Source organism: Loxodonta africana, chromosome 24 (assembly GCF_030014295.1).
Source record: "Loxodonta africana isolate mLoxAfr1 chromosome 24, mLoxAfr1.hap2, whole genome shotgun sequence".
Lineage (NCBI taxonomy): Eukaryota > Metazoa > Chordata > Mammalia > Proboscidea > Elephantidae > Loxodonta > Loxodonta africana.
The window spans coordinates 26,659,856-26,687,096 of NC_087365.1; the positions used below are offsets into that span (position 1 = coordinate 26,659,856).

General features: G+C 39.2%; 1 protein-coding gene across 5 annotated transcripts in view; it reads right to left on the reverse strand.

The window, feature by feature from the left end:
• ATRN (attractin) overlaps window positions 1–27,241 on the reverse strand; it is a 215,102-nt gene that overhangs the window by 139,848 nt on the left and 48,013 nt on the right. For all 5 annotated transcript variants that reach the window (XM_003411610.4, XM_064275832.1, XM_023550062.2 and 2 more), the window contains exons 2-3: window positions 23,332–23,415; window positions 9,586–9,699 (exon numbers count right to left, since the gene is read on the reverse strand). In XM_003411610.4, coding sequence (XP_003411658.1) covers window positions 9,586–9,699; window positions 23,332–23,415 — 198 coding nt within the window. The remainder of the gene's footprint in view (window positions 1–9,585; window positions 9,700–23,331; window positions 23,416–27,241) is intronic.

Here is a 27,241-nt window from a genome sequence, read left to right on the forward strand (position 1 = left end):
CATTACTGAAAAAGAAGAATAAAGTGGGAGGCCTGACTCTACATGATTTTAGAACCTATTATACTGCCACAATAGTCAAAACAACCTGGTGCTGGTACAACAGATACACAGACCATTGGAACAGAATTGAGAATCCAGACACGAATCCATCCACATGTGAGCAGTTGAAATTTGACAAAAGGCTCAAAGTCAGTTAAATGGGGAAAAGACTGTCTCTTTAACACATGGTGCTGGCATAATTGGATATCCATCTGCAAAAAAAATGAAACAAGACCCATACCTCACAGCATGCACAAAAACTAAATCAAAATGGATCAAAGACCTAAATGTTGTGTTGTGTTGTTGTTAGGTGCCATCGAGTTAGCTCTGACTCAAAGCAGCCCTATATACAACAGAACCAAACACTGCCCGGTCCTGCACCACCCTTACAATCCTGTTATGCTTGAGCTCATTGTTGCAGCCACTGTGTCAATCCACCTTGTTGAGTTTCTTCCTCTTTTCTGCTGACCCTGTACTCTGCCAAGCATGATGTCCTTCTCCAGGGACTCATCCCTTCTGACAACATGTCCAAAGTATGTAAGACGCAGTCTCACCATCCTTGCCTCTGAGGAGCATTCTGGCCACACGTCTTCCAAGACAGATTTGTTCGTTCTTTTGGCAGTCCGTAGCACATTCAATGTTCTTCGCCAACACCACAATTCAAAGGCGCCAACTCTTCTTCTGTCTTCCTTATTCACTGTCCAGCTTTCACATGCATATCATGAGACAGAAAATACCATGGCTTGGGTCAGGTGCACCTTAGTCTTCAGGGTGACATCTTTGCTCTTCAACACTTTGAAGAGGTCCTTTGCAGCAGGTTTGCCCAATGCAATGCGTCTTTTGATTTCTTGACCGCTGCTTCCATGGCTGTTGATTGTGGATCGAAGCAAAATGAAATCCTTGACAACTTCATTCTTTTCTCCGTTTATCATGATGTTGCTCATTGGTCCAGTTGTGAGGATTTTTGTTTTCTTTATGTTGAGGTGTAATCCATACTGAAGGCTGTGGTCTTTGATCTTCATTAGTAAGTGCTTCAAGTCCTCCTCACTTTCAGCAAGCAAGGTTGTGTCATCTGCATAACGCAGGTTGTTAATGAGTCTTCCTCCAATTCTGATGCCCCGTTCTTCTTCATAGAGTCCAGCTTCTCGGATTATTTGTTCAGGATACACATTAAATAGGTATGGTGAAAGAATACAACCCTGACACACACCTTTCCTGACTTTAAACCAATCAGTATCCCCTTGTTCTGTCTGAACAACTGTCTCTTCATCTATGTAAAGGCTCCTCATAAGCACAATTAAGTGTTCTGGAATTCCCATTCTTCGCAGTGTTATCCATAGTTTGTTACGATCCACATAGTCGAATGCCTTTGCATAGTCAATAAAACACAGGTAAACATCCTTCTGGTATTGTCTGCTTTCAGCCAGGATCCATCTGACATTAGCAATGATATCCCTGGTTCCACGTCCTCTTCTGAAACCGGCCTGAATTTCTGGCAGTTCCCTGTTGATATACTGCTGCAGCCGTTTTTGAATGATCTTCAGCAAAATTTTGCTTGCGTGTGATATTAATGATATCGTTCTATAATTTCCACATTCGGTTGGATCACCTTTCCTAGGAATAGGCATAAATATGGATCTCTTCCAGTTAGTTGGCCAGAAAGCTGTCTTCCATATTTCTTGGCATAAACGAGTGAGCACCTCCAGTGCTGCATCTGTTTGTTGAAACATCTCAACTGATATTCCATCAATTCCTGGAGCCCTGTTTTTCGCTAATGCCTTCAGAGCAGCTTGGACTTCTTCCTTTCAGTACCATCGGTTCCTGATCATATGCCAGCTCTTGAAATGGTTGAATATCGACTAATTGTTTTTGGTATAATGACTCTGTGTATTCCTTCCATCTTCTTTTGATGCTTCCTGTGTCGTTTAATATTTTCCCCATGGAATACTTTACTATTGCAACTTGAGGCTTGAATTTTTTCTTCAGTTCTTTCAGCTTGAGAAAAGCCAAGCATGTTCTTCCCTTTTGGTTTTCCATCTCCAGCTCTTTGCACATGTCATTATAATACTTTACTTTGTCTTCTCGAGAAGCCCTTTGAAATCTTCTGTTCAATTCTTTTACTTCATCAATTCTTCCTTTTGCTTTAGCTGCTTGACGCTCAAGAGCAAGTTTCAGAGTCTCCTCTGACATCCATATTGGTCTTTTCTTTCTTTCTTATCTTTTCAGTGACCTCTTGCTTTCTTCATGGATGATGTCCTTGATGTCATTCCACAACTCGTCTGGCCTTCGGTCATTAGTGTTCAACGCGTCAAATCTATTCTTCAGATGGTCTCTAAATTCAGGTGGGATATACTCAAGGTCATATTTTGGCTCTCGTGTACTTGCTCTGATTTTCTTTAGTTTCAGCTTAAACTTGCATATGAGCAGCTATGGTCTGTTCCACAGTCGGCCCCTGGCCTTGTTCTGACTGATGATATTGAGCTTTTCCATCGTCTCTTTCCACAGATGTAGTCAATTTGATTTCTGTGTGTTCCATCTGGCAAGGTCCATGTGTGTAGTCGCCGTTTATGTTGGTGAAAGAAGGTATTTGCAATGAAGAAGTCGTTGGTCTTGCAAAATTCTATCATTCGATCTCCGGCATTGTTTCTATCACCGAGGCCATATTTTCCAACTACTGATCCTTCTTCTTTGTTTCCAACTTTTGCATTCCAATCGCCAGTAATTATCAATGCATCTTGATTGCATGTTCGATCCATTTCAGGCTGTAGCAGCTAATAAAAATCTTCTATTTCTTCATCTTTGGCCCTAGTGGTTGGTGCATAAATTTGAATAATAGTCGTATTAACTGATCTTCGTTGTAGGTGTATGGATATTATCCTATCACTGACAGCACTGCACTTCAGGATAGATCTTGAAACGTTCCTTTTGACGATGAATGCAACACCATTCCTCTTCGAGTTATCACTCCCAACATAGTAAGCTATATGATTGTCTGATTCAAAATGGCCAATACCAGTCTATGTCAGCTCACTAATGCCTAGGATATCAATGTTTACGTGTTCCATTTCATTTTTGACAATTTCCAATTTTCCTAGATTCATACTTCGTACATCCCAGGTTCCAATTATTAATGGATGTTTGCAGCTGTTTCTTCTCATTTTGAATTGTGCCACATCAGCAGATGAAGGTCCTGAAAGCTTTACTCCATCCACGTCATTAAGGTCGACACTACTTTGAGGAAGCAGCTCTTCCCCACTCATCTTTTGAGTGCCTTCCAACCTGGAGGTCTCATCTTCCAGCACTATATCAGACAATGTTCTGCTGCTATTCATAAGGTTTTCACTGGCTTATGCTTTTCAGAAGTAGACTGCTGGGTCCTTCTTCCTAGTCTGTCTTAGTCTGGAAGCTCAGCTGAAACCTGTCCTCCATGGGTGACCCTGCTGGTATCCGAATACTGTGGCAGAGCCTCCAGCATCACAGCAACACACAAGCCCCCAGAGTATGACAAACTGACAGACACGTGGAAGAAGACCTAAATATAAAATCTAAAACGATAAAGATTATGGAAGAAAAAATACTGACAACGCTAGAAGTCCTAATCCATGGCATAAACAGTATACAAAACATTGCTAACAATGCAGAAGAGAAACTAGATAACTGGGAGCTCCTAAAAATCAAACACCTATGCTCATCCAAAGACCTCACCAAAAGACTAAAAAGATTACCTACGGACTGGGAAAAAGTTTTTAGCTATGACATTTCCGATCAGTGTCTGATCTCTAAAATCTACACGATACTGCAAAAACTCAACAACAAAAAGACAACCAAATTAAAAAATGGGCAAAGGATATGAACAGACACTTCACTAAAGAAGACATTCTGGTAGCTAACAGATAAATGAGGAAATGTTCACGATCATAAGCCATCAGGGAAATGTAAATCAAAACTACAATGAGATTCCATCTCACTCCAACAAGGCTGGCATTAATCCAAAAAACACAAAATAATAAATGTTGGAGAGGTTGTGGAGACATTGGAACACTTATACCCTGCTGGTGGGAATGAAAATGGTACAGCCACTTTGGAAATCGATTTGGCGCTTCCTTAAAAAACTAGAAATAGAGCTACCATATGATCCAGCAATCCCACTCCTTGGAATATATCCTAAAGAAATGAGAGCCTTTACATGAACAGGTATATGCACACCCATGTTCACTACAGCACCGTTTACAATAGCAAAAAGATGGAAGGAACCAAGGCGCCCATCAATGGATGAATGGATAAATAAATTATGGTATATTTACACAATGGAATACTACACGTCGATAAAGAACAACGATGAATCTGTGAAACATTTCATAATACAGAGGAATCTGGAAGGCATTATGCTGAGTGAAATTAGTCAGTTGCAAAAGGACAAATATTGTATGAGATCACTATTATAAGAACTCGAAATATAGTTTAAACAGAGAAGAAAATATTCTTTGATGGTTACGAGACTGGGGAGGGAGGAAGGGAGTAAGAGGAGTTTTCACTAATTAGATAGTAGATAAGAACTATTTTAGGTGAAGGGAAAGACAACACACAATACAGGACAGATCAGCACAACTGTACTAAACCAAAAGCAAAGAAGTTTCCTGAATATACTGAACACTTTGAAGGCCAGCGTAATAGTGGCGGGGTTTTGGGGACCATGGTTTCAGTGAACATCTACATAAACTGGCATAATAAAATCTATTAAAAAAAACATTCTGCATCCCACTTTGGAGTGTGGCATCTGGGGTCTTAAACTCTAGTAAGCAGCCATCTAAGATGCATCAATTAGTCTCAACCTACCTGGGGCAAAGGGGAATGAAGAACACCAAAGACACGAGGGAATTATGAGCCCAAGAGACAGAAAGCGCCACATAATCAGAGACTACATCAGCCTGAGACCAGAAGAACTAGATGGTGCCCGGCTACAACGGTGACTGCCCTGATAGGGGCACAACAGAGAACCCCTGAGGGAGCAGGAGAGCAGTGAGATGAAGACCTCAAATTCTTGCAAAAAAAACTGGACTTAATGGTCTGGCTGAGACTGGAAGGACCCTGTAGGTCACGGTCCCCAGACCTTCTGTTAGTCCAAGACAGGAACCATTCCCAAAGCCAACTCTTCAGACAGGGATTGGACTGGACTATCGGAGAGAAAACAATACTGGTGAAGAGTAAGCTTCCTGGATCAAGTAGACACATGAGACTATGTGCGAAGCTCCTGTCTGGAGGGTAGATGAGAGGGCAGAGTGGGTCAGAAGCTGGCCAGATGGACACTAAAATAGATAGTGGAGGGAAGGAGTGTGCAGTCTCATGAAGGGAGAGCAACTAGGAGTATACAGCAAGGTGTACATAAATTTTTGTATGAGAGACTGACTTGATTTATAAACTTTCACATAAGGCACAGTAAAAATTTTTTTAAAAGTCCACATCTTCTGAGTCATCTTTGGGTCTTTTCCTCCTTGTCATTAGTCCCTGGCTTTCTCTACTCTGGGCACTCAGCAAAACACCTCTATCCAAAGCAATCCTGACACAGCACTCCTTGTCTTCCTTCCAGCCTGAAGCTGTGGTTTTCAATCATTCTGCCTATCAGTGCTTTAGGGATTTTTTGTGTTTTAGGTGAATTTCAATTTTTAAATAGCTATTTTCACAAATTTCAGAAAAGACTTTTAGAAAATATAATTTTAGAAAATGTGCACTCAAATATGCCCTAAATTTTAACATAAGCAATGTATTAATTTATACTACCAGTTAACCAAATTTTTAATAGGAATCTAAGGATTATCCTGTTACCTCTGTACATATACTTTGACTTCTCTCAAAAACCACTGATAAAAATAACTATAGCCTTCTGCTTGTTCTCTGGTTTTGTTGCTGTTGATATGGAATTCACACGTCCACTCATCAAATACACCACTAAGGTGCAGGTGAACCCCCAACAAATACCACCATGATAACATCATACTATACATACTTTTTGTACTTCTGTTAAAGTTTTAGGTATCTGGAGCTGTGGTGGCGCAGCGATTAAGAGCTTGGCTGCTAACCTAAATGGTGGTAGTTCAACAGTTCAAATCTACCAGCCATTCCTTGGAAACCCCATGGGGCAGTTCTACTCTGTCCTATAGGGTTGCTATGAGTCGGAATCAACTCAATGGCAACTTTTTTTTTTTTTAACACATACTTTTTGTACTGTGTTAAAGTTCTGGCTACCTCTTGCTATAAGACAAGATATGCTTCAAATGCTAGCATAAAAATATACAAGCTCCAAACACTTTACTAATGCCATTTAAAATGTCTAGCATGGCCTATCCACCTACTCTTTGGTCCCGTATGTGAACTTTGAAACCCAGAAAATGGTCTTGGTTCTCTGTTCAAAGATACGTCAGAGAGATTTCTAAGCCAAAGAGAGTGAAGAGAAAACAATCTCTTATGTCCTTTGGCTCATAAAGTACTATTTACTCCCGGCTACCTCTCTCACCCACATGGGACACGGACCAGACTAGCCCATGTGAGGAACACAAAAATATTTGTTGAATTGATTTCTTTTTAAAGTCAGGGAAATAAAAGGTTTTAGGGAAAGAAATCTAGAAAGCCAGTTGCAGATGAAAATCAAACTGACAACGCTGGTTCCCTAAGGGAATGTACATTTTAGAAAAAATTTATTTTAAATAAGTTCTCCATCCTAAAGAAATAAGAGCAGTGACACAGATAGACATACGCGCACACATTTTCACTGCTGCATTATTCACAACAGCAAAAAAATGGAAACAACCTAAGTATCCATCAACAGATGAACAGATAAACAAAATATTGTACATACATATAACAGAATACTACGCAATAATAAAGAATAATGAGTTTGCGAAACATCTTACAACTTGGATGAATCTGGAGGACGTTATGCTCAGTGAAATAAGTCAAATACAAAAGGACAAATATTGTATGATACCACTTTTATAAAAAGTCAAGAATAGGAGGGAGAGAGAGCGGGCTGTCTCATTTGGTGGAGAGTAATTGGGAGTGTGCTGGAAAAAAAAATTTTTTTTTCTAGCAAGGCGTATATGGGTTTTTGTGTAAGACGCTGACTTGATTTGTAAACTTTCACTTAAAGCACAATAACAAGTATAAAAAAAAAAGAGAAGAATAGGTTTACACACAGAAAGAAACATTCTTTGATGGTTACCAGGGATGGGAGGGGAGGAAGGAAGAATCACTTACTAGAGAGTAACCAAAAACCAAACCAAACCCAGTGCCATTGAGTTGATTCCGACTCATAGTGACCCTATAAGACAGAGTAGAACTGCCCCATAGAGTTTTCAAGGAGCACCTGGCGGATTTGAACTGCCGACCCTTTGGTTGGCAGCCGTAGCACTTAACCACTATGCCACCAGTGTTTCCTACTAGAGAGTAGACCTGTGTTAATTCTGGTGAAGGGAAAGGCAATATACAATATGGGAGAAGTCAACACTGACATGATCAAGGTAAACGAAGACATGTGAATAAAGGACAACCACGGTAAATGCTATAACATACAATTCTGCGACAACATTAACAATAACCAAAGATTTGTGAGTAGTTACACAGGTAGATATGTATGCCATATAGGTGAAGGAAGGCATAGGGGAGTACGTGTGTGCATATATATGTATTGCTGTGGGCATCTGCATAAACATATTTGTATGTGCTACATACATATTCATATATATATAATAGAGCACATAGAGGGAACACTTATGGAAACTTCTTAGACATATCCAAATATGTGTTCCTTGGCTTGAAGGCTAAGGACCACAGTCTCAGGGAACATCTAGGTCAACTGGCATAACACAGTTCATAAAGATAATGTTCTGTATCCTAGTTTGGGGAGCAGTGTCTGGGGTCTTAAAAGCTTGACAGCAACCATCTGAGATACACCTACTGTTCTCTTCCTGTCTGGAGCAAAGGAAAGTGAAGGAAACCAAAGACTCAAGGAAGCAATTAGTCAATAGGGCTGACGGCCCACATGAACCACAGCCTCCTCTAGTCTGAGACCAGAAGAACTAGATGGCCCCCAGCTACCACTACTGACTGCTCTGACCGGGGACACAATACAAGGTCCCAGTTAGAATAGGAGAAAAACGTAGAACAAAACTCAAATTCATAAAAAAAAGACCAGGTTTACTGGACTGATAGAGACTGGAGAAACTCCTGAGACTATCACCCTAAGACGCCCTTCTAACTTGGAACTGAAGCCACTCCCAGAGGTCACCTTTCAGCCAAATAAAAGACTGGCCTACAAAATAAACAGTAACACCCGTGAGGAATGTGTTCCTTAGAATAATTAGCTGTATGAAACCAAACCAGCAACGCTTCCCCAAAAGCAAAGATGACAAGGCAAGGAGGGGCAGCAAGATCGGAGGGATAGAAAAGGGGAAGTCAGGGTAGAAATGGGGAGAGTGCTGACACTGTGGGGATGGCAACCAATGTCACGGAACAGTTTGTATACGAATTACTGAAGGGGAAGCTAATTTGGTGTGTAAACTTTCACCTAAAACACAATAAAATGTTCAAAACAAAGTCCCCTAACAAGTAAAGGAGACAGTTCTGAATTCCGAAGTGGTCAAGAACAATATGTAACAGAGCCAATTCTTGTTAATGAAAACTAAAATACCAAAACAATTCAGAACACCCCATATATTTGGTATTAAATTACTTTGTTTTAATTACTAATATAGAATATACTTGTTGGAAAAAAAATCACAATACATAACGGTATGTTCCTCATTCTCTGCAAGTTAACTACTCTCCATTTTATATGAATCCTTCCAAAAAGTTTCCCTCACCCATGTCAATGCATACACACAAATACACACACAGTATCTGATTTCAGCAAGTAATTCCTGATGGCCTACAAATGAGGGATTCAGCAAGGAACAGGATGGGTATGGTTCCCCATTTAAATTTTTCATAGAAATGCCATACTTTATGCAAACAGTGTGTGCCTTCTACATATGTTTGCCAACCGTGCCCTTCTCCCAGGAGGTATTTTTGTAAGTGTACTATGTTATCTCTTTTTTTTTTTTTTACAGCAACATGTTTAAAAAAAAATGGCATATGGTGCTTATGAAAATACTTCACAGCGGGGAGGGCTCGGTCGGCAAACAAATGTAAAAGGCACACATCTTTCCATAAAAATACAATAATATTATTCAATAAATTACTCGCAAAACATTTAAAAATGTAAACTTCATCATTACCATGAGGAGGTAAACTTGATACTATTATCACAATTTTACACGTCAGGTAACTGAAAAGAGAAGTCAAGTACTGTGCCTTGGAACTTAGCTAGCATAGTAGCTAGAGGAAACCATGCCCAGCACACAAGTGACTGGACTCCAGGCCTACTACTCTTTCCACAAAATAAATATATTAAGTGATAATAAAGATAAGTCCATTAAGAATGCAATCTAAGAAATAAGTTTAAACTCAGAAATCAAATAATGTTTAACTAGCATTTACATTTACCAAGCTTACCTAAAGGCAGCAACTAATGGTGCATAAATGGAGTCCCCATCATAAACGTATAAATGGTCCCAACTACACTCTGTAGCAAAATGTTTGAAACGAAGTCTCATTATTCTGTTTGGCCTGAAAAGAATAAAAAAGCAATTTATAACAAACTAATCATCATAACCATCAAGCATTGAGAAAAATATATATATTTTAAGAATTTACAGGGACAGAAGAAATTGATAGTATATAAACAGTATTCCTTCATTTGTTTATTTATTTAGCACTTACTACGTGCAAGAGAAGGTGCCTTGGTGGTGCAATGGTTACACATTCAGCTGCTAACTGAAAGGTCAGTGGTTTGAACCTACCCACAGCTCTTAGGGAGAAAAGACCTGGCAATCTACTCTCGTAAAGACTACAGCCTTGGAAACCCTATAGGGCAGTTCTACTCTGTCCTATACGGTCACTATGAGTTGGAATCGACTCAGCAGCAATGGGGATGTGCGAAAGACCACTAAACAAACATGCAAATGTTAAACAAAATGGACATGGTCTGTCTTTTTGGGCCTTACAGTCTGTTCAGTGGCTCTCTTTAACAGCCTCTGGACCAATACATTAGCCCTTTCATTTCTGCACTTCCTTACTCAACTTAAGATTTCATACTTCATCATTTTACAAACTGCCAATTCTCTAAACTCTCCTACTTTCTGCTTTTTCAAAGCACTGCCTGGCAAAAGCCCTGGTCTAGAGAAAACCAAGTATCTGCTTTGACTTAGATTGTACCCAAAGACAACTAAGCAGCGTTGGACAATCACACCACTGGGTAGACTGGTTCTAGTACTAGTCCTTGCTCATCAACTTCAAATGGCACTTCAATTCTTTTATTCCATAATACTTCCTCCTCCACCCCTCCCCGCACTTTTTACTTTTTTTTTTGTAAAGAAACCAGATCATTTGTCCTATAGACTTCCTCACCTTCTAGACTTGGCTGATTTCTGTGCATTCCAAGATGTTAAGTACCATCTACTTAGTCTTGAATTTTAATATCCAGCTCAGTCCTTCCCTCTAAACTCCAGTCTCAGTTATATAACTGACTTTCAGGCATATCACTTAGAATGTCTCTCCAGCATCACACAGGAACATGCCCTAAACTAAGTCCTCAATTCCTCCTCTAAACTTGTTGTTTCTCCTGAATATGGGCCACACATCTAGCTAGTGACAGAAACCTGGGAGTCATCTTTGATTTTTTTACTTAGTCCAACATTCTAATCCATCATTAAATTCTGTCTGTTCTATTTTCAAAATGTATCTCAAGCCTGTCTATTTTTCTCTGCCTTCACCACTACCACTCTAGTCCAAGTTAGCATAATCTCTAGGCTGGCCTACTAAACAATCTACCATTCCCACATCTAATCCAGTCTCTGTACTATAGCTAGAACAACACAGGCAAAACGAAAATTTGATGTTATCGCCTACTTAAAATCAATTGGTGGCTCCCCACTGCTCTTAGGACAAACATCTAAATTCTTACCACTGCCAGCAAGGCCTTCGTGGTCACTCTCTGCCCACCTCTCCAGCTTCATCATGTATTCCCCTCCTATGCTCCCATGTCTAACTTCCCTCACCTTCTTTTAGTTGTGAGGATGCTTACAGAACACTCTTCCAGCCACTCCTCACCTGACTGGCTCCTTCCCTTCCTTCATACCTCAGCTCAATGTCACTTCCTCAAAGAAGACATCTGACTCTTAAACCAGGCCTCATGCCCCTACCAAACGGATGGTAAGTTACCTGATGGAAGGAACTGGGTCTGTTTTCGAACACCACTGTATGCCCAGCACACAATACAGCTCATGTTTGGCACAAGGTGGCATTCAATAAATACAGACTTATTCTACATGATCTTACTTAACTTTCCCCCATAACAGCTCTTAAAAAGTGATACCAATTTTGGGATGACTCTTTTTTGCTGTTTTGTTTTATTAATGCATAAAGATTTTTTCACTCAAAATGAAAAAAACGTATATATATATAAACCATATGTATTTCAAGATTAATTTCAGGCAAAGACACATTCACCAATTTATTCAACACAATGGCTTCTAGTCAGAGGATACCCTATAGGACACATTTGACTTCCACATAGCATTCAGGTTAACCCAAACATTTTGCTTCGGATGAAGAGGTAGCATCTTCTTGGACTTTTCAGGTGGCCGTACGTATGTGGTACATGCTTTGAACACTTGCATATTTAGCCTTTATTTTTCCCTAATGGAGTTTTTCTATGCTGTAACTTTAACTCTAGTTTGAGAGCAAGATAGCCACCAGCCCCCAAGAGGTTAAAAGAATAATCAAAACATTATACAGACAGAAGACTGTATCTTCTAGAAAATGACTCCCTCATGGCCCCCTCTACCAGTTACCACCAAGTCTTTTCCTCCTCCTTTTATGAGAAAAATAAGCTTTCTTTATATTTTATGTGCAAATTGTATTTAGTTTCAAATGGTTGCTGCTGCTGTTTTTTTAACGTGCTTTCACTGTTCAACTGATATATTTTTCTATATATGAAAATTGTTTGAGTATCTTGGGTTGAGACGGAATACATAATTTTTGCCATTAAAATTAATAAAAACATTTTTTCATTTAACAGTTTTTCTTTAGCAGCAAGGTTTTCAGGAACAAATTAAAAACATTAAGCAAAGGATAGGTGTACTGATTTAATTGAATGAATAAACAACTACTATTCAGGAAACAGTAGTACTTCATCTTTCATTTTTACTTCTCCCCACAGCGAATACAGTGATCAAAAATAATCCATAACTAAAGAAAGAAAACAAAAAAACCTATGCCTCATCTCATCAAAAAATACCTAATGAATCTACCAATCATGAACACAACAGCAAAAATTCAAACCTTTAATTCTGAAAGTGGCTTCCTGGATTTTAGTGTTAAAAACAAGCATCGATTAACACATTATAGGTTCTCTGGTTACAATGGTGAATGAGAAGGACAAACAACATCTCTGCTGCCCTCACAGCACTTAAGAGTCTATGGAGGGCTTTTAACACCATGTATATCTTCTTGATGCTTAAATATATTTCTCCATCCTAGACCTCTCCTCTACCCCACACTTACTTGTCTAACTAACATCTCTAAGTAAACAACTAAGTAAATAAATAAACAAGTTAACTCAATGGTGATCAGTGCTGTGAAGAAATTACAGGACTATGATATGGTACTTCAACAGGTGAGGGCTTTCACCAGAATGCTCCGGAGTTTAGAATGACGATGGGCAAGCCAAGTGAAAAGCCTGGGGAACAGTGTTCTAGGCAGAGGGAACAGTGTGGCAAGGTTCTAAGGGGAAAAGCTGATGTGTCCAAGCAACACAATGAAAGAAGCAACATGAAGAAAATCAGCATATCTGAAACACTACGAACAGAGGAAATGAGAAGTGAGAGGTGGAAAAGGGGCAAAAGCAAAAATCAGGAGGCCAATTTCAAGGCTATTAGATAGGCCCAGGCTAGAGAAGATGGTGGCTTTTAAAATGATAGTAGAGATAGAGACAAAAGGGAGTCTGTAGATGGATTTGGGAGATATCCTTAAGGGAAAACTGACAGAATTTACTGACACTTAATATGAAGGGCTAGAGAAAAGAAGGGATTAAAGTTTTTTGTGTTTTTTGTTCAGATACTGAGGAAAGGCAACCACCGAGAGCACATTCAGAGCAACAGTGGAGAAGGACATCAGATGGGAATGACCTGATAGAAAGGGCAAGGGCAGAAAACTCCTTAGAGTAGCAGTTCTCAAAGGGTAGACCACAGACCCCTAGGGGCCCTGGGATTCTTTTAGGAGGTCCAAGCAGTCAAAACTATTTTCACAATTATACTAACATATCAGGTGCCTTTATCACTATGTTGACATTTAATAATGGCGCAAGAACAACAGTAAGCGAAACTGCTGGTGCCTGAGAACAAATCAAGGCAGCAGCAACAAGCTGTACCAGTGATCACTGCATTCCTCACCACCATTCACTTGCAGAAAAAAAGAAGGAAAAAGCGAATTTCACTTATAGATATTTTGATGAAACAGTAAAAAAACTATAAATCTTGACCAATGAGTACATATCTTTTTAATATTTTGTGTGAGAAGATGGGAAGTATGCATAAGGCACTTCTACTGCCTAATGAAAGTATAGTAGCTATCTCAAAGAAAATCACTTTTTTAACTGTTTCAGCTGTAAGCTGAACTAGGCACTTTTTTCTTGGCATACCATTTTACTTGAAAGAACAACTAACAAACTATGGTTATTCAAGACTTGGAAATTTAGCAGATATTTTCTACAAAAAGAACAAGCCTGTCACTTCAAAGAAAACTGACAGTATTTGTTGTCAATGATAAAATACAAGATTTCAAAAGAATTAAAAATTTGGAAAATTCGTATCTGCCATCCAGATACAACTTTCCAACACTTAGAATTTTCTGATGAGATTGGTGGTAATATTAATAACCAATATGATTTTTTAATATACTTTTTATTATGCTTAAAGTGAAAGTTTACAACTCAAGTCAGTCTCTCACACAAAAACCCATATACACCTTGTTATACACTCCCAATTAATCTCCCCCTAATGAGACAGCCTGCTCTCTCCCTCCGCTCTCTTTTTTCATGTCCATTTCACCACCTTCTAACCCCCTCCACCCTCTCATCTCCCCTCCAGGCAGGAGATGCCAATATAGTCTCAAGTGTCCACCTGATCCAAGAAGCTCACTCCTCACCAGCATCCCTCTCCAACCCATTGTCCAGTCCAATCCATGTCTGAAGAGTTGGCTTTGGGAATGGTTCCTGTCCTGGGCCAACAGAAGGTCTGGGGGCCATGACCACCGGGGTCCTTCTAGTCTCAGTCAAACCATTAAGTCTGGTCTTATGAGACTCTGGGTTCTGCATCCCACTGCTCTCCTGATCCCTCAGGGGTTCTCTGTTGTGTTCCCTGTCAGGGCAGTCATCGGTTGTAGCCGGGCACCATCTAGTTCTTCTGGTCCAGGCTGATGTAGTCTCTGGTTCATGTGGCCCTTTCTGTCTCTTGGGCTCCTAATCGCCCTCTGTCCTTAGTGTTCTTCATTCTCCTTTGATCTAGGTGGGTTGAGACCAATTGATGCATCATAGATGGCTGCTTGCTAGCATTTAAGACCCCAGAAGTCACTCTTCAAAGTGGGATGAGGAATGTTTTCTTAATAGATTTTATTATGCCACTTGACTTAGATGTCCCTTAAAACCATGGTCCCCAAACCCCTGCCCCTGCTACGCTGGCCTTCGAAGCATTCAGTTTATTCAGGAAACTTCTTTGCTTTTGGTTTAGTCCAACTGTGCTGACCTCCCCTGTATTGTGTGCTGTCTTTCCCTTCACCTAAAGTAGTTCTTACCTACAATCTAATTAGTGAATGCCCCTCTCCCACCCTCCCTCCCTCCCCCGTCTTGTAACCACAAAAGAATGTTTTCTTCTCAGTTTAAACTATTTCTCAAGCTCTTATAATAGTGGTCTTATGCAATATTTGTCCTTTTGCAACTAACTAATTTCACTCAGCAGAATGCCTTCCAGGTTCCTCCGTGTTATAAAATGTTTCACAGATTCCTCATTGCTCTTTATCAATGTGTAGTATTCCATTGTGTTAATACACCATAATTTATTTATCCATTCATCCGTTGATGAGCACCTTGATTGCTGCCATCTTTTTGCTATTGTAAACACTGCTCCAATAAACATGGGTGCGCATATCTCTCTTCGTGTAAAGGCTCTTATTTATCTAGGATATATTCCAAGGAGTGGGATTGCTGGATCGTACGGTAGTTCTATTTCTAGCTTTTTAAGGAAGCGCCAAATCGATTTCCAAAGTGGTTGTACCATCTTACATTCCCACCAGCAGTGTATAAGTGTTCCAATCTCTCCACAGCCTCTCCAACATTTATTATTTTGTGTTTTTTGGATTAATGCCAGCCTTGTTGGAGTGAGATGAAATCTCATTGTAGTTTTGATCTGCATTTCTCTAATAGCTAATACTCGTGAACATTCCCTCATATATCTGTTAGCTACCTGAATGTCTTCTTTAGTGAAGTGTCTATTCATATCTTTTGCCCATTTTTTAATTTGGTTATTTGTCTTTCTGCAGTTGAGTTTTTGCAGTATCATGTAGATTTTAGAGATCAGGCGCTGATCAAAAATGTCAAAGCTAAAAACTTTTTCCCAGTCTGTAGGTAGTCTTTTTACTCTTTTGGTGAAGTCTTTGGATGAGCACAGGTGCTTGATTTTTAGGAGCTCCCAGTTATCTAGTTTTTCTTCTACATTCTTTATAATGTTTTATATACTGTTTATGCCATGTATTAGGGCTCCTAATGTTGTCCCTATTTTTTCTTCCAGGATCGTTACTGTTTTAGATTTTATATTTAGGTCTTTGATCCATTTTGAGTTAGTTTTTGTGCATGGAGTGAGGTATGGGTCTTGTTTCATTTTTTTGCAGATGGATATCCAGTTATGCCAGCACCATTTGTTCAAAAGACTGTCTCTTCCCCATTTAACTGTTTTGGGGCCTTTGTCAAATATCAACTGCTCATATGTGGATGGATTTATGTCTGGATTCTCAATTCTGTTCCACTGGTCCATGTATCTGTTGTTGTACCAGTAACAGGCTGTTTTGACTACTGTGGTGGTATAATAGGTTCTAAAATCAGGTAAAGTAAGGTCTTCCACTTTGTTCTTCTTTTTCAGTAATGCCTTATTTATCTGGGGCCTTTTTCCCTTCCATATGAAGTTGGTGATTTGTTTCTCCATCTCATTAAAGAATGTCCTTAGGATTTGGATCGGAATTGCATTAAATGTATGGATCGCTTTTGGTAGAATAGACATTTTTATAATGTTAAGTCTTCCTATCCACGAGCAAGGTATGTTCTTCCACTTATGTAAGTCTTTTTTGGTTTCTTGCAGAAGTGTACTGTAGTTTTCTTTGTATAAGTCTTTTACATCTCTCATAAGATTTATTCCTAAGTATTTTATCTTCTTGGGGGCTACTGTAAATGGCATTGATCTGGTGATTTCCTCTTCGATGTTCTTTTTGTTGGTGTAGAAGAATCCAACTGATTTTTGTATGTTTATCTTGTATCCCAATACTCTGCTGAACTCTTGTATTAGTTTCAGTAGTTTTCTGGAGGATTCCTTAGGGTTTTCTGTGTATAGGATAATGTCATCTGCAAATAGAGATACTTTTACTTCTTCCTCGCCAATCTGGACACCCTTTATTTCTTTATCTAGCCTAATTGCTCTGCCTAGGACCTCAAGCACAATGTTGAATAAGAGTGGTGATAAAGGGCATCCTTGTCTGGTTCCTGATCTCAATGCGAATGTTTTAAGGCTCTCTCCATTTAGGGTGATGTTGGCTGTTGGCTTTATATAAATCCCCGTTATTATGTTGAGGAATTTTCCTCCTATTCCTATTTTGCTGAGAGTTTTTATCATGAATGAGTGTTGAACTTTGTCAAATGCCTTTTGTGTATCAAATGATAAAATCATGTGATTCTTATCTTTTGCTTTATTTAAGTGGTGGAATACATTAACTGTTTTTCTAATGTTGAACCATCCCTGCATACCTTGTATAAATCCCACTTGGTCATGGTGAATTATTTTTTTTATATGTTGTTGAAATCTATTGGCTAGAATTTTGTTGAGGATTTTTGCATCTACATTCTTGAGGCATATAGGTTTATAATTTTCTTTTCTTGTGGTGTCTTTACCTGGTTTTGGTATCAGGGATATGGTGGCTTCATAGAATGAGTTTGGTAGTATTCTGTCCTTTTGTATGCTCTGAAATACCTTTAGTAGTAGTGGTGTTAACTCCTCTCTGAAAGTTTGGTAGAACTCTGCAGTGAAGCCATCAGGACCAGGGCTTTTTTCTGTTGGGAGATTTTTGATTATCTTTTCAATCTCTTCTTTTGTTATGGGTCTATTTAGTTGTTCTACCTCTGTTTGTGTTAGTTTAGGTAGGTTGTGTGTTTCTAGGAATTTATCCATTTCTTCTAGGTTTTCAAATTTGTTTGAGTATAGTTTTTCATAGTAATCTGATATGATTCTTTTAATTTCAGTTGGGTCTGTTGTAATATCGCCCATCTCATTTCTTATTCGGGTTATTTGCTTCCTCTCTTGTTTTTCTTTTGTCAGTTTGGCCAGTGGTTTATCAATTTTGTTGATTTTTTCCAAAAACCAGCTTTTGGTCTTATTAATTCTTTCAATTGTTTTTCTGTTTTCTATTTCATTTAGTTCAGCTGTAATTTTTATTATTTGTTTTCTTCTGGTGCCTGTGGGTCTCTTTTGTTGCTCTCTTTCTATTTGCTCAAGTTGTAGGGATAATTCTTTGATTTTGGCCCTTTCTTCTTTTTTGGATGTGTGCATTTATTTATATAAATTGGCCTCTGAGCACCACTTTTGCTGTGTCCCAAAGGCTCTGCTACGAAGTGTTTTCATTCTCACTGGATTCTCTGAATTTCTTTATTCCATCCTTAATGTCTTCTATAATCCAGTCTTTTTTGAGCAGGGTATTGTTCAGTTTCCAAGTGTTGGATTTCTTTTCCCTGCTTTTCCTGTTATTGATTTCTGCTTTTATGGCCTTAGGGTCAGAAAAGATGCTTTGTAATATTTCAATGTTCTGGATTCTGCTAAGGCTTGCTTTATGCCCTAATATGTGGTCTATTCTAGAGAATGTTCCACATACACTAGAAAAGAAAGTATACTTGACTGCTGTTGGGTGGAGTCTTCTGTATATGTTTATGAGGTCAAGTTGGTTGACTGTGGCATTTAGATCTTCCGTGTCTTTATTGAGCTTCTTTCTGGATGTCCTGTCCTTCACCGAAAGTGGTGTGTTGAAGTCTCCTACTATTATTGTGCAGCTGTCTATCTCACTTTTCAATACTGATAAGAGTTTGTTTTATGTATCTTGCAGCCCGTCACTGGGTGCATAAATGTTTAATATGGTTATATCTTCTTTGTGTATTGTCCCTTTAATCATTATATAGTGTCCTTCCTTATCCTTTATGATGGATTTAACTTTAAAGTCTATTTTGTCAGAAATTAACATTGCCACTCCTGCTCTTTTTTGATTGTTGTTTACTTGATATATTTTTTCCATCCTTTGAGTTTTAGTTCGTTTGTGCCTCTAAGGTGTGTCTCTTGTAGGCAGCATATAGGTGGATCTTGTTTTTAATCTATTCTGCCACTCTCCGTCTTTTTATTGATGCATTTAGTCCATTTACATTCAGGATAATTATGGATAGGTATGAATTTTTTTATGAATTTAGTTCCATCATTTTGATGTCTTTTTTTGTGTGTTGACAGTTTCTTTTTCCCACTTTATTGTATGTGCTGAGTAGATTTTCTTTATATATTGTTCTTTCCTCATATTTGTTGTTGTTAATTTTGTTTCTGCTGAGTCTGTATTTTTCCCTTGTATTTTATTTTGATGAGTATGATAGTTTTTCTCCTTTGTGGTTACTTTATTATTTACCCCTATTTTTCTAAATTTAAAACTAGCTTTTATTTGTTTGTATCGCCATATCTTCCTCTCCATATGAAAGGTGTATGATTACATTTCTTAGTCCCTCTTTATTATTTTAATGTTGTCTTCTTTTCTATGGTAACATCACTGTTACCGTGTTTTGGGTTCTTTTTTGTTTTAAATAATCTTGCTTTGTTTTTTGGATTTCCCTGTCTGGGTTGACTTCTGGTTGCTCTGCCCAGTGTTCTAGTCTTGGGTTGATACCTGATATTACTGATTTTCTAACCAAAGAACTCCCTTTAGTATTTCATGTAGTTTTGGTTTGGTTTTTACCAATTTCCTGAACTTCTGTTTATCTGGAAATGTCTGAATTTCACCTTCACATTTAAGAGACAGTTTTGCTGGATATATGATTCTTGGCAGGCAATTTTTTTTCCTTCAATTTTTTAAAATATGTCATCCCATTGCCTTCTTGCCTGCATGGTTTCTGCCAAGTAGTCCAAGCTTATTCTTATTGGCTCTCCTTTGTATGTGACTTTTCATTTATCCCTCGCTGCTCTTATAATTCTCTTTTTATCTTTGGTTTTGGCAAGCTTGATTATAAAATGTCTTGGTGACTTTCTTTTAGCATCTAACTTATGTGGAGTTCGATGAGCATCTTGGATAGATATCTTCTCATCTTTCACAATATCAGGGAAGTTTTCTGCCAACAAATCTTCAACAATTTCCTCTGTATTTTCTGTTATCCCTCCCTGTTCTGGTATTCCAATCACTCGTAGGTTATTTCTCTTGATAGAGTCCCACATGATTCTTAAGATTTCTTCATTTTTTTAAATTCCTTTATCTGATTTTTCTTCAAATATATTAGTACCAAGTGATTTATCTTCAAGTTCAGAAATTCTAGCTTCTACTTGCTCAATTCTTCTCCTCTGACTTTCTATTGAATTGTCTAATTCTGTAATTTTATTGTTAATCTTTTGAATTTCTGATTGCTGTCTGTCCATGGATTTTTCCAGCTTATTAAACTTTTCAGTATGTTCCTGAATAATCTTTCAAATTTCTTCAGTTGCTTTATCTGTGTGTTCCTTGGCTTGTTCTGCGTATTGCCTCATTTCCTTCCGATGTCTTGAAGGGTTCTGTATATTAAACTTTTGTATTCTGCATCTGGTAATTCCAGGAATGCACTTTCACCTAGAAGATCCCTGGGTTCTTTGTTTTGAGAGCCTGTTGAGGTTATCATGGTCTGTTTCTTTATGTGACTTGATATTGACTTTTGTCTCCGAGCCATCTATAAGTTTCTGTATTAGTTTATGCTTGCTTACTGTGTCATAGTCACTTGCTTTGTTTTGTTTTGGTATACCCCTATGGCTTGCTTGAGTGAGCTTGCTTGATTAATTTCGCCTTTGGAGCTCTGGTGTCCTGTCCCCAGCTGGCTAGAGCTGTTATCAGGTATATCAGTCTAGGAGTCCATTCAGCTTTTTTGTATGAATTCAGCTCAGGTGTCCAGGTAGCTGATCATCAAGTGTGTGGTACAGGCTCTGTCCTACAGTCTTAGAGGGGCAGGGGTGGTTGGCGTATACACCGTTATCTGATTGCAGCAGGGGGTCACACTCTGAACAAGGCAGGGGGCTGAGAACCGACTCCCAAGTGTCTCTGAGGAAAACGCATCTATGTTTCCTAGAGCGTGCTGGTGGGTGGGTTCTGCAGAGGGACAATGGGCACCCAGAATTTTTGGTTGTAAGGACTAGGAGGTACCAGTTATCTTTGGACCCCTGTCGTGAGTGGCTGGATGACCTGAGTGGAGCTTCCAGTCCTTTGGTCCCTGATGTGGGTAGGTGAGGTCCTTGTTTAATAAGCAAAGCAATGGCAAACATCAAACACCCACCTCTCCAAAGCACAGCTGAAATGGTTGGAGTCTGCCAACAAGGGCCTCTTGTCCCGAAACAGGCCCACACAGGTCCATGCAGAAGGGAAAGGTGCTCAAGGTCCACGGACGGTTTATGCTTGGACAGGAGACACTTCTGTCCTGAGCTCCCCTGGTTAATGGAGCTAGCAAATTATCTTTTGCCCCCAGTTTCAAGTTTTTTCCTTCCCCAAGGCCGGGAGGATGGCTCTAAGTGCTCATCAGGGTCTATCTGAGGCCCCGGGATTCAGCCGCTGAGGCCAGCTTGGGGGTGTGGGAGGCGCGGTAAAATATATGCAAGTACTTAGCTTTTGCCGAGAGCGCCATTCTCCTCAGGTTCCAGAGGTGTGAGTAGACTGACTGTGCGGCTGGCTGCTTCTCCCTGAGGAAACTGCGGCCGAACGCTAGTACCAGCCCACCAGACACCACTGCCGCTCTGGGAATGGTGCCTGAGGGCTCCCCGCAATTCAGGTACAGTAACTCCTGTCCGCTTCTGAATGGTCTCTTCCTTCCCCTGGCCCTCAGTTCGCTGTATAAGCTTGCCCTTGATGCTCAGAGCTCCCAGCTTTTCACAAATATACTCGTTTCACTTGTTTTTTCAGGTCTTTGTTGTAAAGAGGGCTTGCCAGAAGCGTCTGTCTAGTCCGCCATCTTGGCTCCGCCCCCCAGCATGATTTTTTTATATAATAAAATTTATCAACATTCGGTAAATCTACATAATTCAGTGAACCAATATTCCCCAAGTGACCCCATGCATAATATTACAAAATCATGCAAGGGTAAAAGATCCATGTGCAAGAAAACCAATGAATTAAAAAAAAAAAAAAGTTCACTGATATTGTCTCAGAATCCACACTGCAATTTACTCTTAAGAAATTACTTGTCAAGTTTTAGCATAGCATCAAAGAAGACTAACCACAATTATTTAAACAGACTATTAAAATCTTCTCCCTTTTCCTACTACATATTCAAGTGAGGTTTACTTTTCTTCATCTACTTCAACCACAATAATATATCCCAACAAAGTGAATGGGAAGATATGATAATTCAGCCCTCCTGAACAGATTTGCAAAAATGTAAAACACTGCTATTCTTCTCACTAAATTTTTTTAAAAATTGTTTTGTTTGTTTTTTTTTTCATAACAACGTCATTTGTACTAACATGTAGTAGGTTTATTATTGTTGCTTTTAAATGAATTAAAAATATTTCTTGGTTTTAATTTCTGTTCTGTTACGGTAAACACAGATAGATATAACTCACAAAAGCAACTACTACTTCGGTTCCTCAAAGTTTAAGAGTATAAAGAGGTCCTAAGACCAAAAAGTTTGAGAAACACTGATTTAAAGGTTTTCTGTAAAGGGAAGGAGAAAAAGAAGGCAATAGCTGGAGGAGAAACAGGGGTCCAGAGAAGATACTGCTTGGGTGATACAGATTTATTCTGATTTTCTTGCCCACAATAAAAACAGGTACTTAGAAAAATGACAAAATATTGTAATTTGCTAATGCTTTAAGTAAACCATGAAAAATACTCGATAGTGTATACACAAACCACGGCCTCATCTAACCTGAGACCAGAAGAACTAGATCATGCCTGGCTACCACGACCGACCTTCCAATCAGGACAACAATACGTGGACTATGATAGAATGGGAAAAAATGTGGAACAGAACCTCAAATTTCTTTAAAAAAAAAAAAAAAACACAGACCTACTGGACGAGTTGAGAGTGAGGGACTCCTTGAGACTAATGCCTACAGAAACTCTTCAGACTTTGAACTGAAACTAACCCCTGAGGGTCACCTTGGTTCAAAAAATAATGAATACCACCCGTAAGTCTGTGTTCCTTTAAAAAAAATCACCTATACGAGTCCAAATAGTCAACAGTTACTTTAAAACAAAGATAAGAATGTAAGGGGCCAGGGAAACTAGATCAATGGAAATGGAACAACCAGAATGGAAATCAGAATGTTCACACATTACGAGGAATGTAACCAATGTCACTGAAGCACTTGTATGGAAATTCTGCCGTGTAAAACTTCACCGAAAACACATCATTTTTAAAAAATAACAGCTTTTTAACTAGTACAGTTGAAAACACACAAATTTCACATGTATACAATTCATTTGTGACACTAAATCAAAACGTGAAATTTCTTTTTAATTAACAATAAAGATCAAGGAAATAAGAAAACCAAATTCATTTGTCAAATGAAAAGTTATAAAATAAAAAAATGTTTTAAGTACTTTATGCTACTGATGGTTAATTTCACTTCTAGGAAAAGTAATGTCATACTGAGCTCTATCCTAAAGAAAAATGAAGCCATTACTACTTACTGTCCTTCAATCAGCCATGTGCACTTCGTTTTATATTTATAATTTCCAGGTCCATCTGTTATAAACCCTGAAGATCCAGTTAGTCTGTAATTTAAATAAAAATAAAAACTTAAGTCCTTCAGAAGTTCATATATTGATAGCAGCTTTCTTAATCTTCCATATAATCCCAAATTAAGTATAGTGGGTACATGAATGCATACTATAATCAGAAAATGACTAGACAGTTATATACAAAATTGCATGAATTTGAACAAAAAAAAACCCTCGCCACACACTTAAAATAAGAGGATACAAAAATATTAAAACCAACAGGAATAAACAAAAACATTATTTTGAAATCATTCTAAGACTGGAAGGTCATACTTTGTACCATGAAAACGGCCATGAGAACTCATTTATAAATACAAATTGGTTTTTTTTAAATTAAGATCACACAGTTGCAGTTACAAGTAAACTCACTGTGTCAACTTGATTCTGACTCATAGCATCCCTATAGGACTGCAGAGAACTGCCCCAGGGCTGTAATCTTGATGCAAGCAGGCTGCCACATCTTTCTCCCCCCTTAAAAGTGGAAACTTACAAGTAGAGTATATTTAATAAAAAAACATACTACTATTTACAGTGTAACTGTGGTAGGCAGGCATATCAAGCCACAACACATAACAGACTCACTGCAGTCATTTAGCTCCTGCTTCTGAATTGGCCACCTACCACGCACCTATCTTCCCACGCTCATGCAAGCCTTAAGTTTAGTAATATTTTTAGATTTTGCTAACATAATGGGTGCAGTGCAATGGGTTTCTCATATATCTGGCCATTCTGGCCTTGGGTTATAATTCTGCCAAAAATGGTTGGGACACAGCCTGCCCTGTGATTGATCTATTTTATGCACCTTGCAGGGACTCGTCAGTTTACTATGCAAATAGGGTACATAAAACTACCCAATAGAATTAAGTGACCTTGCAGGGATTGGTCAGTTTGTGGCCCAGCTGGGAGGGCCATGCCTTGAAATTGATAAGCAGCTTGCTCATATATAAGCAGTGAATCCAACAGAGGTTTTTAGAGAGAGAGGGAACCTCCTAAAAGAACTGTAATACAGGTCAAGAGATGTAACACTGAAGACTGCACGAAATGGCATGAGATGGTGGCAGCAGTACCAGTGGAGGGTACCACCAGACCTGCAAACCATTGCGCTGGGGATTACCAGCCCAGAGAAAGAGAGAGAGCTGAGCATCTTCAGGCAGGAGGTTTGCTGGCAGAATGGGGTGCCTCTAGGCACTTGTTGTCAGGGCCAAAAGAGCTATAACACTTGCCCAAGCAGGGCACAGGCAAGGTCCAGAGAAGCCGGTGGCAAAGGCAAGGCCCACAGAGACCCAGCGAGGCCCAGTGGTCAACAGAAGGGCCGCTGGCTGGCATGGCCTAGAGAAGGAGCTGAGTGCTGCCCTGGTTGGAAGCTGTCCTAATTGACAAAGTTGACTCTCTCTCCTGAGTTGTATCCTGTTACTTCCAAGTTGATCCTGACCCCGAGTTGTAGCCTGTTACTTCCCTAATAAACCACATAACTCTAAGTATGGTCTGTGAGTTCTGTGTGGCCACTGTAATGAATTATCAAACCCAGCAGAGAAGTAGAGAGTGCCTTGGGGGGCCAGCTGCTGTCAGAAATGGTGAAAAAGTTGGATAGTGGAGGTATGTCTGACCTCCACCTCATTAGAACCCGCTTTGCGCTGATGCTGATTCTTATTCCTCCTCCTGAATTCAGGCAGGTTCAGACACTAGGTTACAAGGGGCACATGCTGGTATCTCACTAATATTCTGACTGATGCTAACCATGATGTTTGAGTCTCCTTTTGTATGTTTTGGTCATTTGCATTTCCTCCTTTGTGAACTAGGAATTCATATTCTTTGCCCATTTTGCTACCAAGTTGTCTTTTTCGAATTAATATTTAGGGTAAGGGCTTTTTTTAATATTAAAAACACTTCTTATTTGTATGTTAAATGTACTACAAATATATTTTCTGTTAACTTTTATCTCTGTCCTTTGTGCCTAGTATTGATACATAGAATTTTTTAGCTTTTAAGAAGGATGCTATTTCCTTCCTCCTTGCTGTTTGATGGCACTAGTTTGCTGTTTCCAGATCATTTTTCCCTCTTGCATCAACAATGTCAGCCTCCCTAAAGCAGATGCTTCTTCTGGATTTGCCTGCCTTACTTTCTAAGTCATCTATTCACATCCCAATTACTTCTCACGCACTGAAGATATCAGCACCTAGTTCACTGTCTTCCATTCATCTGCATTAACATTCAAGACATTGCATCCAAAACTCAGCCTCCTCTCAGTCTCTTAACCTTACCACTCATAATCTTTTCTTCCATTCCACTTTCGCCACCCGCTCCTTACCCATTAACAGTAACAGCACAATCACCAGAACCTCCATTGGAGCATCCTACCCTCTGATCACCATTTCCTAACTCCCTAGCTGATTAGCCTAGTTCCCTCTGTCCAGTGCGTTTTCAGCCTATGGAACCTTCAGTTCATAGGACCATCGCTTTTTCACTGTTCACCACTCACCACCCACACATTTCACTTTCCCACTTACCTAGTTAAGATTTCATGGTCCAGAAGGAAACCCAAGACTCAGAGAAGAAACTAGTCTACAAGACTAACTATCCACACAAACCATTGCCTCATCTACCCTAGGACCAGAAGTTCAAGATGGCACTCGTCTACCAATACCAATCGTTCTGATCAGGGTCACAATAGATGAATCCTGACAGAATGGGAGAAAAAGTGAAACAAAACCTCAAATTCTTAAAAAAATCCAGATTACTGGACCATTTGAGACCAGAGGACTCCCCAAGACTACTGCCCCGAGATAATCTTTAAATCTTGAACAGAAACTATCTCCTGAGGCTAACCTTTTAGCTAAATAACAGATGGGCGCCACAAAATAAAGAATATCACCTGTAAGTACTGTGCTCCTTTAAAAAATCATCTATATGAGACCAAATGGTCAACAATTATTTAAAAAAAAAAATCAGAAGGTAAGGGGGCAGGGAAACTAGATTACTGAAAACCGAACAAACAGAATGGAAACAACAAGAATGTTCACACATTGTAAAGAATGTAAAAAAGGTCACTGAATAATTTGTGTAAAAATTGTTTAATGGAAACCTAATCTCCAGTCCCTGGAAAAGGACATCGTGCTTGGTAAAGCAGAGAGTCAGCAAAAAAGAGGAAGACCCTCAACAAGACAGACTGATACAATGGCTGCAACAATGGGCTCAAACATAGCCACAACTGTGAGGACGGTGCAGGACTGGGCGATGTTTCGTTCTGTGGTACACATGGTCGCTGTGAGTCAGAACAAACTCGATGGTACCTAACAACAACTACAATCTGCTGTGTAAATTTTCATGGAAAACACAATAAAATATAATTTAAGGGCATATGCCAACATTATTCTCAATGGATAAAGACTGAGAGCGTTCCCCTTGAGAACAGGCATGAGACAAGGATGCCCTTTATCACCACTCCTATGCAATGTTGTACTGGAAGTTCTAGCCAGAGCAATAAGGCAAGAAAGGGAAATAAAGGGTATACAAATTAGTAATGAAGAAGTAAAACTATCCCTATTTGTAGATGACATGATTCTATACGTAGAAAATCCCAGAGATTCCACAAGAAAGCTACTAGATCTAATGGAAGAATTCAGCAAAGTTTCAGGGCACAAGATCAACACACAAAAATCAGTTGGGTTCCTTTACACTAACAAGGAGAGCTCCAAAAAGGAAATCAAGAAAATAATACCATTTGCAACTGCCCCCAAAATGATAAAATACCTAGGAATAACCCTAACCAGGGATATAAAAGGCCTATACAAGGAAAACTATAAAACACTACTACAGCCCG